Source organism: Spermophilus citellus, assembly GCF_964194105.1.
Source record: "Spermophilus citellus genome assembly, chromosome: 3".
Lineage (NCBI taxonomy): Eukaryota > Metazoa > Chordata > Mammalia > Rodentia > Sciuridae > Spermophilus > Spermophilus citellus.
Genome location: NC_138184.1, coordinates 17,697,763 through 17,707,903, shown reverse-complemented (window position 1 = coordinate 17,707,903; position 10,141 = coordinate 17,697,763). Strand labels below are relative to the sequence as shown.

At 39.7% G+C, this 10,141-nt stretch overlaps 1 protein-coding gene across 1 annotated transcript; it reads right to left on the bottom strand.

The window, feature by feature from the left end:
* Positions 1 to 6,494: 6,494 nt before the first annotated feature.
* On the bottom strand, positions 6,495 to 7,385 carry LOC308643311 (vomeronasal type-1 receptor 3-like; the record flags this gene model as incomplete). Its single annotated transcript, XM_081283210.1, has 1 exon — positions 6,495 to 7,385. One exon carries the CDS (start codon positions 7,383 to 7,385, stop codon positions 6,495 to 6,497), a length of 891 nt encoding a protein of 296 aa, XP_081139336.1.
* Between the last annotated feature and the right edge of the window lie 2,756 nt (positions 7,386 to 10,141).

Here is a 10,141-nt window from a genome sequence, read left to right as displayed (position 1 = left end):
AAAGGTGCTTAACCACTGAGCCACATCCCCAGCCTTTTTTAAAAATTTGAGACAAGTTCTTGCTAAATTGCTTAGGGCCTTACTAAATCGCTGAGGCTGGCTTTGAACTTCTATCCTCTTGCTTCAGCTTCCTGAGCCTCTGGGATTACAGGCCTGCACCACTGTGCCCGGTTTATATTTCATTTTGAAACAGGGTCTAAGTTACCCAGGCTGGTCTTGAACTTATGATCCTCCTGTCTCAGCCTCCTGAGTCTTTGGGATTACTGGCGTGGGCCACCACACCAGGCTTGTTTCTCATATTTACTAGTTTTTCATATATTTATCTTTATATGCTCTATAATGACACAATTAATTGCTACTATTTTTCTTCAGATAGTTACTTATCTTTTGGAGCAAATAAAATTACAAAGAAGGGGCACAGACTTTGCCTAGCATGCATGAGGCACTGGATTTAATTCCCAGCACTGAAAAAACACACTGGAAATGGCATAAATGAAGGTAAACTTTATTTTTTCTTTTCTTGGCAGTGCTGGGGATCAAACCCAGCGCCTCACACATATAGGCACCGAGCTACATCACCAGCTGCAGCACTTCTTATTTCTTTGTGGAAATCTAAATTTTGTCTAATATAATTTATTTTTTATTTTTTCATTTTTGTGGTGCTGGAGATTGAACTCAGAGCCATGTGCATGCTAGGCAAGCATTCTACCACTGAGCCATATCCCCAGCACTAGTATACTAATATATATATATAATAATATATATATTTTAAGTTTGGAATATTTCATTTAACATTTCTTTTTTTAAATATATATATTTTTAGTTGTAGATAGACCTGTATTTAATTTATTTATTCATATGTGGTGCTAAGAATTGAACCCAGTGCCTCCCACATGCTAGGCAAGCGCGCTGCCACTGAACCACAACCCCAGCCTCATTTAACATTTCTTGTAGTTCAGGTTTACTAGGAATGACCTCTTTTTATCCTTCATTTGTAAAAGAAATTTTGCTTGTGTATTGAATTTTTGGTTGGTGTTCTTCATTTTTAGCAGGTTAAGATGTCCTTGGCTTGTCTTCTGCCTTGCATAACTTCTGAAGAGATGTCAGCTATGATTATTTTCATTGTTCCTCTAGATATATTGTGCCTCCTCTTTGGCTTCTGGTTGTGAGCCTCTTTTCTTTGTTTTTATCCGGACAATATTAAAGTTGGTTTCTGTCCCAACTTAGTCTTATGAAATTTTCATACATGTGATATAGGTCAAAGTATGGTTCAGTGGATATCCACATGCTCTGCACCTAGATTTTGCAGTTGTTAATATTTTAATATTAAACATATTCCTTTTCTTTTTTAAAAGTATTTTTTAGTTGTAGATGGATACAATATCTTTATTTTTTTATGTAGTGCTGAGGCTCGAACCCAGTGCCTCATACTTGCTAGGCAAACGCTCTACCATTGAGCCACAACCCCAGCCCTCCTTTACTTTTTTATATATGCATTTCGTGTGTATGCGATTAAATTCTGTAAATGTAAGTTTGCAGCTCATGATACCTCATTTCTAAGTATTTCATCATGCATCCCTTTAAAATAAGGACATTCTCTCACATTCCAGAACAACCCAGTTCTAGTTTATGATGGGTGAGACTAAGGAGAGGCCGACAGATGGAAGATTGCATAGAATGCAATTTATTGGGGAAAATTCTGATGGAAGCCTGGTTCTAGGCGGCAGCAAAACCAGTTGGATCCCTGCAATTTGAGTCAGAAAGAGGGATATATTTATGGGTCAAGACAAAAATTTCTTTATTTGGCTGGAATGTACCTGGCTTATCTTATTGAAGAGTCAGGCACATTCCTGGATACAGGGTCTGATTGTAAAGCCAATGTGTGATTTTAATGGTTTTATTTATTTACAGTTTACTGGGAAACAGTACAGAAAAAACTAACTAGGGTTTCTCAGGGGTGATTATGGTGGTTAGGACTCAAGATGGGTGCAGTTATATATCAAGCTGTATCCATCCATCTCACATCTATTGTGGGTTTTTTTTTTAATCTTTATTTTTATTTGTTTATTTTTATGTAGTGCTGGGGATTGAACCCAGGGCCTCACATGTGCAAGGCAAGTGCTCTACCTCTGAGCTACAATTCTAGCCCCAATCACATCTATTGTTATCAAACTAAAATTAATAATTGCATCTATTCTGACATCCTGTTTAGATTAATATTTTCCCAATTATCCCTAGAATGACTTTTTAAATATTTATTTTTTAGCTTTAGGTGGACACAGTATCTTTATTTTATTTTTATGTGGTGCCGAGGATCGAATCCAGTGCCTCATGCATGCTAGGTGAGCACTCTACCACTGAGCCACAACCCCAGCCCCCTAGAATCACTTTTGACTCTTTTTTGATACTAGGGAATTGAACCCAAGGGCTCTCTACCACTGAATTACAACCCAGCCCTTTTTATTTTTTATTTTTAGACAAGGTCTCACCAAATTGCTTAGGGCCTCACTAATATTTGCTGAGGCTGGCTGCAAATTTATGATCCTCCTGCCTCAGTTTCCTGAGTTTCTGGGATTATAGGCCTGTACCACCAGGCTCAGTTAGTACCATATTCTTTTTTAACTTCTTTCTTTCTTTCTTTCTTTCTTTCTTTCTTTCTTTCTTTCTTTCTTTCTTTCTTTCTTTTTATCTTTTTTTTTTTTTTTGTATCAGCAATTGAACCCAGGGTTGCTTAACCACTGAGCCACATCCCTAGCCCTTATAAATATTTTATTTAGAGACAACATCTTGCTGAGTTGCTTAGGGCCTCACTAAGTTGCTGAGGCTGGCTTTGAACTCACCATCCTCCTGCCTCAACTCCCGAGCCATTGGAATTACAGGCATGTGCCACCATGCCTGGCTTAGAACCCATTATTCTTAAAGCAATCCAAATGTCCATCAAATAATCTGTGACATATTTATACAGTGTCACATCTTAGGCACTTAGGCACTTAACACAGACAAACACAGATGCACATGAAAAACACTATTTTGAACAAAAAAGGACAGACATCAAAAATGTACATTGTGATTCATTCCATTCTATAAGTTTCAAGAACTGGTCAAAGTCACTTATATTAATAGAAATCAAACCTGCATAAGGTCAGAGTCAGTGGGTACTGATAAAAAAAAAAAGAGTACTTTCTTTGTTAATGGATATGTTTTATATGTTGATAAAGATTTTGGATACTACAGAGAGGTATAAAGTTTTAAAAATTGTCAACTCATGTACTTATGATTGGCACATTTCACTGTATTTTGATCATATATTGATAAGAAGCCAGTAGGAATGAGGTAAATAAGAATGATCATTAATTAATAAAATGGACACAGGCATGTTTAATTTTCCAAATCTCCCCTGACTACCAACCATTTAACTGACCAATTCAAATTGAATTGGATTCCAGATAGAATATTGCATGCACCCTGAGGTTGCTGCTGTTGGTGGATTCAGTGTTCCTGGGCAGAGCCATGGAGGGCTGTGGTCATCTATGGAGCTTTGGTTTAGGCTGATCCAAATTTGGCAAGCTGAGTAAAAGGGCTCTGGAGCTGCTGCCCCATAACCTGAATTCACAACTTAATTTTTATGGTCTGGTAGGTCCACGTGTCATTTGTTTCTTGGTGGGTCTGTTATTTTTATTCATACTTTTTCAGCCTATTAGAAGTTGATGTGAAAAGCAGCTTGCAGAAACACTGCCTGCACAGACTTTAAAAAATACCAATTTATTGAGAACTTTAGTGCTGCTAAAAAGGAGTATGCAGAGATTGAGTCATCCCTAGAGAATGACAGGATACCAAAAAAAGCCTTTAAATATATCCTGCCTTATAGATGCTTAAAGAATGATTCGAAGAGCACTAATTTGATGCTGATGGAGGAATTAATTTCCCTGGCTCAAGAACTGAAGGAGGGCCAGCATGGTTGTGGTGGTTACATCTGTAATCCCAGCCACTCTGGAGTCTAAGGCAGGAGGATCCCAAGTTCAAGGCCAGTCTCAGCAATTTAGTGAGACCCTGTCTCAAAATAAAAAGGGTGTGGTGGTGCATGTCTGTAATCCCAGCAGTTTGGGAAACTGAGACAGGAGGATTGCGAGTCAAAGTCAGCCTCAGCAACAGTGAGGCACTAAGCAACTCAGTGAGACCCTGTCTCTAAATAAAATACAAACTAGGGCTGGGGTGTGGCTCAGTGGTCCAGTGCTCCTGAGTTTAATCTCTGGTAACAAAACAAACAAAACCAGAAGGAGAAAAGTTCCAGTTGCTCAAAACAAGGAGAGATGCTAAACATCTATGGGAATCACCACAACACAAGGTACTTTTGCAAACCTTCCAGGAGGCCAAGATTCATACCAATTGTCCCTTTCCCAGGAGTGGGCCTTGGTCCTAAAGCACCACCTCCTCTCCACTCAGGCCTGCTGAGCTACCAGGTTGCATCCACCCAACTGGACTGTATTGGAGAGTAGAGGGAGCACTGAGGTCAGTGGGTCCAGGCTGGCCCTTCCTCACAGGTGGACCTCTTTCACTTCCACATCCTGGATGCAGCAAGGAACCTCTTCATGTTTGACTCTTTTTTTTTTTTTTTTTCCTGGTGGTGCTGGGGATTGAACGCAGGGCCTGTGCATGTGAAGCAAGCACTCTACCAACTGAGCTGTCTCCTCAGCCCCTCATGTTTGATTCTTTAAAATAACAATAACACTACTTCCTGGGATTCACCAAAGAGTGTGGAACTTTTATTTCTTTCACAGAAAGTTTGAATTGTTATTCATTAGCAATGAAATAAATGGTTTACTGAAAAGACTAATATTTTATTCAAATTGAAATTTTGTCAAACTACATTTTTCAAGACAATGTTTTTTTTTTTTAATATTTATTTTTCAGTTATCACAACATCTTTGTGGACACAAGATCTTTGTTTGTATGTGGTGCTGAGGATCAAACCCGGGCTGCACGCATGCCAGGCAAGCGCGCTACCACTTGAGCCACATCCCCAGCCCCAAGACAATGTTTTGTAAATATTTATATTCGTTTGTAAATGAATATATTTTATGTTCTATATAAATACTATAATTAGAAAATATACACAACTCAGTGTTATTTTTAGTAGTCAATATTAATCCTGTTTTTCTAGAGTTGTATTACCCAAATAAAAATAAGTTTCCCCTAAGTATATATGATTGAAAAACAATGAGGTGAAACTCCACATCATGTACAACCACAAGAACGGGATGCTAATTACAATAAGTTATATTCCATGTATGTATAATATGTCAAAATACACTCACTCTACTGTTGTTCATCTAAAAAGAACAAGTAAAAAAAGGGTAAAAAAATAAAAACAATGAGGTAAGAACAGAGTAAAATAGCAACTTAGGGATAAATAATAGATATTATTAAAATACAACAGAATTTACAGATTATATGGAGATTGATTTCTTTCACTGCAAGAATACTGCAGAAAAAGGTCTTTTTTTTTAAAAGAGAGAGTGAGAGAGAGAGAGAGAGAGAGAGAGAGAGAGAGAGAATTCTTAATATTTTATATATATATATTTTTTTTAGTTCTCGGCGGACACAACATCTTTGTTGGTATGTGGTGCTGAGGATTGAACCCAGGCCGCACGCATGCCAGGCGAGCGCGCTACCCCTTGAGCTACATCCCCAGCCCCAGAAAAAGGTCTTTGATCAAGAAGAAATCCACTGAGCCAGTGTAATCCCACTGGCTCCGGAGGCTGAGACAGGAAGATTGAAAGTTCAAAGCCAGCCTCAGCAAAAATGAGGCACTAAGCAACTCAGTGAGACCCTGTCTCTAAATAAAATACAAAATAGAGTGTATTTTATTTAGAGACAGGGTCTCACTGAGTTGCTTAGCGCCTTGCCATTGCTGAGGCTGGTTTTGAACTTGGGATCCTCCTGTCTCAGCCTCCTGAGCCGCTGGGATTACAGACATGCGCCATCACACCTTGCAGTTCTTCAGTATTTGCAATGACTGATACATTAGTCCTTCAGCTCTCTCCGAGGTCATTTGCTACAGAATCACTGTTTTTACTTCTCACTTTCCAGTTGGCTGTTATGTAGGCTTTTCCATTTTATTAAAGAATTCTTATACTTCTGTGCTAAGGGCATTTTTAATTCATTGTCTTAAAGTTACATTCTCATATCAGGTTTGTATTGTTTCCAAATTATTAGAGGCCTTGTTTTTCTTTCAACAAATTCCCAGCAATTGCAACATTTAATGAAATGAAAACTCTAAAAGCACTTTACAAAACCCTTAATCTGTTACTGTGGTTCCCAATGCATGATAGATCCTATGCAGGCAGAGATTTGATCTGTTAGTTACTCTGTTTTGTTACTGCTCCTTACAGTGCTAAACCTCTACAAGGAAAGAAAAACAGACTGCAAAAAAGATACAAACCAGATAGAACGTGGAGCTGGCTGAGCAGCTTAGGGCAACGTTTGTCTTTTCCCTAATGGAGCCTGAATATCCTGGATTTGTGGCTGATGAGAACAAAGGGACTGACTGCAGGGAAACAAGCACTGAATAGTGCAGAGATGATTGGCAGCCACCGATTGGGATTATGAAAAATACTTACAAATGATGCAAAGATAGAGGAGAAGGTGTAAAATGATACAAAGATGCCCACCAGAACAAGGATGTTTTTGGTGACTCTGGACTCTGGAGAGGATCTGGGGGAGAGGTTGGTCCTATGAATATGTTGGACCTGCTTCTTGTGCCTGTATAGGGTGGAAACCATGAAGGCACTGGCCCAGGTCATCAGTCCCACACACAAAACATCATAAGATAATAACACCACTATGTATAGTGATCTTCTTGTAATGTTACTAACTCCCGCAGAACAATAATCTAAATCCTTTTTCCGTGTGTTATTTTGGCTATTCCACTTCCCAGTCACATGAATAAGAACCATACTGTTCACGAGCACGTTTAGGACCCAGCACAGGTTGTTGGAGGGCCCAATGTATCTGGAAGCTTTCAGTTTCAACTTTGGCCACTTGGTCATGGGGCTGATCATGATGGCCTGGAAGACATTCAAGAGGCAGATGCTGCCAATACACACACCTCTGCTAACTCTGTGAACAAAGAACACAACTTTGCATCCGGTATCACAGAGGAAATGTTTCAATCCAAAAGCAGCCATTGTCTGAGGGACTCCTTTAGAGAGCAGGACCAAGGAGTTGGCCACAGTCAGATGCTGGAGAATCAAATCTGTGGACCTTAATTTGCATGTGGTGAAGTAAAGTAAACTATAATGGCAAAGAAGGAAAACATTCCCCAGGAATCCTACAACCGTCTGGGTTAAGAAGATCACTCCTATAACTGAGTCACTGGAGGCCATGTGTCGTTTTTCAGTGACTGATATTCCCACTCACAGCAAGATGGTCCTGAATGGAAATGTGAAGTCTGTTTTACTGCAGCAGCTGAAATCTACTATTGTCCAATTATCATTGTTTCAACCTATAAATTTCATTTTCTTTTTTTTTTCTTTTCCTTTTATAGCACTGGGGATTTAACTTAGGGGTGTTCTATGACTGAGCTTCGCCCCCAGTCCTTGTTATTTATTTTTATTTTGAAACAGAGTTTTGCTAAGTTGCCCAGGCTGGCCTTGAACTTGTGATCCTCTTGCCTCAGCTGGGACCACAGGCATGCACTACTACGACCAGGTGCCCATAATTTTCTTATTAAAACACAATTTTTTTTTTTTTTTGCCGAGTGTTTTTCTGTAAAAAGAGAAACATATATATCTCCAGTATTAGTGTATTATATTAGTGCTTTGCATGTATCTTTAATAACAATTCTAGGGCTGGGGTTGTAGCTCAGTTAGTAGAGCACTTGCCTAGCAAGTGTGAGGCACTGGGTTCAATTCTCAGCACTGCATATAAATAAATAAAATAAAGGTCCATTGAAACCCAAAAATATTTAAAACCATAACAATTCTATGACTTTATTATTCCCACTTTACAGGTGAGGAGATCTTAGGCACAGGAAAGCTGAATGACATTTCTAAAGTCACCTCCTTATAAGAGGCAGAGCTAGGAATAGACAATGTACTTAACTATTGTGTGTCTAAACCTCTGATGTAGTTATGCTTTTTAAATCTTTCAAACAGGGGTGGGGATGTGGCTCAAGTGGTAGCGCGCTCGCCTGGCATGCGTGCGGCCCAGGTTCGATCCTCAGCACCACATACAAACAAAGATGTTGTGCCTGCCGAAAACTAAAAAATAAATATTAAAATTCTTTAAAAAAAATAATGCAATACTAAAAACTGTTACTTTTACTTGAATGTTGCTTCCCTGTTTTCAAAAAGAAAAACATTCTAAATATAACCCACAGGTACCAAATATTTTCTTAACCACACTAGCACTGCCTCTATTTAATATATTATGTGCCCAGAATGGATTAACACTCCATGCTTACTATTTATTGGCATAATAAGCTACTTCAATCTGCTACACCATATATATTATCATAGGCATGAAAGTATTATAGAAGTAATTTTGCTAATCTGGGAAATATTGCCACTGATTCTCAAATGAAATAACAGCTAATAAATTAATTTCCAAGTTATTATTTATTTCTTTATTTTTTATGTGGTGCTGGAGATTGAACCCAGGGACTTATGCATGAGAGGCAAGCACTCTACCAACTGAACTGTATTCCCAGCCATCCAAGTTATTTTAGAGAACTTTAGTAAAACATATCACAGTTTCATGCATTAAAATCCAATAACAAGGGCTGGGTTATAGCTGAGCACTTGCCTAGCACATGTGAGGCACTGGGTTCTCTACCACGCGGCCTGCGCAGTGGTTTCATTAATGAGGTTCTAGGCATAAAGTTAGTTAGAAGAGATCGAAATAAAACACACAGACAGTACCTTATTTATATTGCTAGGTCCGAGACGGCTCACCTCCCTGGTTCCCGCCTCCAGCCGCCCAGCAGGGCAGCGAGGATTACTCTGGGCTAGCAGGAGAGAGAGAGAGCTAACACGCCTGGGAGTAGCCTTTTATTTGGGGGACAAGAGATTCAGGGGAGAATTCCATCCAATGAAGGTTGAGGGGGGGCTGCACTCCAAGGTCAGGGTCAGTGATTGGGTCCCCGGGGTCAGTGGTCACGCACACCCCCACACGGATGGGCTCTCTCATCAGGAAAGGGTCGGGAAAGCTTCGACACAGCCAAAGCACCTCAGGCCCTTAACGGGAGTCACCCAATCACGTGTCAGAATGGCTCCCCACAGGGTTCGATCCTTAGCACCACATAAAAATAAATAAAGGTGTTGTGTCCATCTACAACTAAAAGTAGAAAAAAAAAATGAAAGATCAGAAATAGGCCCACATAAATGGACACTAAATAAATAAATAAAAATCCACTAACAAGTAGCAGGTATTACATTAAATTAAATTTGGAGCAGTTTGGGACAGGCTTTTGGTCTTAGGCTTCCATTTCTTCTCCAGAAGTTCAGCCTGTGACTCAGTAATAATTTCCTCCCTCCTGTGTGGCTTTGGCTCAGTTTCTAGCCTAAAAGAACCCCCTTTCCAAATACTGCAGTTACTTTGCTTCCCGACACACTTACTTCCTTGCAGATTCTGCCTTGCAAACCAAACAAAATATGTTCACCTGACCTACTGTTGCCAGGCAGTTGGGCGCAGGGTAAGAGTCATGGCGTCCAGTGAGTGTGCAGAGGGAGGTTGCCCAGTCTGGATATAAGTGTGTGGTCCTGGGACCTCACCTCCCCCCAGATCCGCAATTATCATTCTACCTGAACTAACACTGACAGTACACACCAGGGAAGTTAAGATATTTTGGAACACTTAGTCCCCATTACCAATTACCAGAAACAATTGTCACATTCTCCTGAACATCTCCAGAGAGATGAGAGTGTTTGAGAGAAGCTCTTCTTGTCAGTGATCCCTGAGGGCAATCAGGGTCTCACAAGGAGAGAGCAGAAAATACTGCAGTCTGAGACACAAGGGATTCACAGCAAATCAGATGTGTCATTTGCTGCTTCCCCGAGGTGTCCATCTCAAACTCTCATTCTCTTTAGTCCCCAGATTCTTGAGTTAAACTGTCATTTAAATACAAGTAGAGAGATGAGAT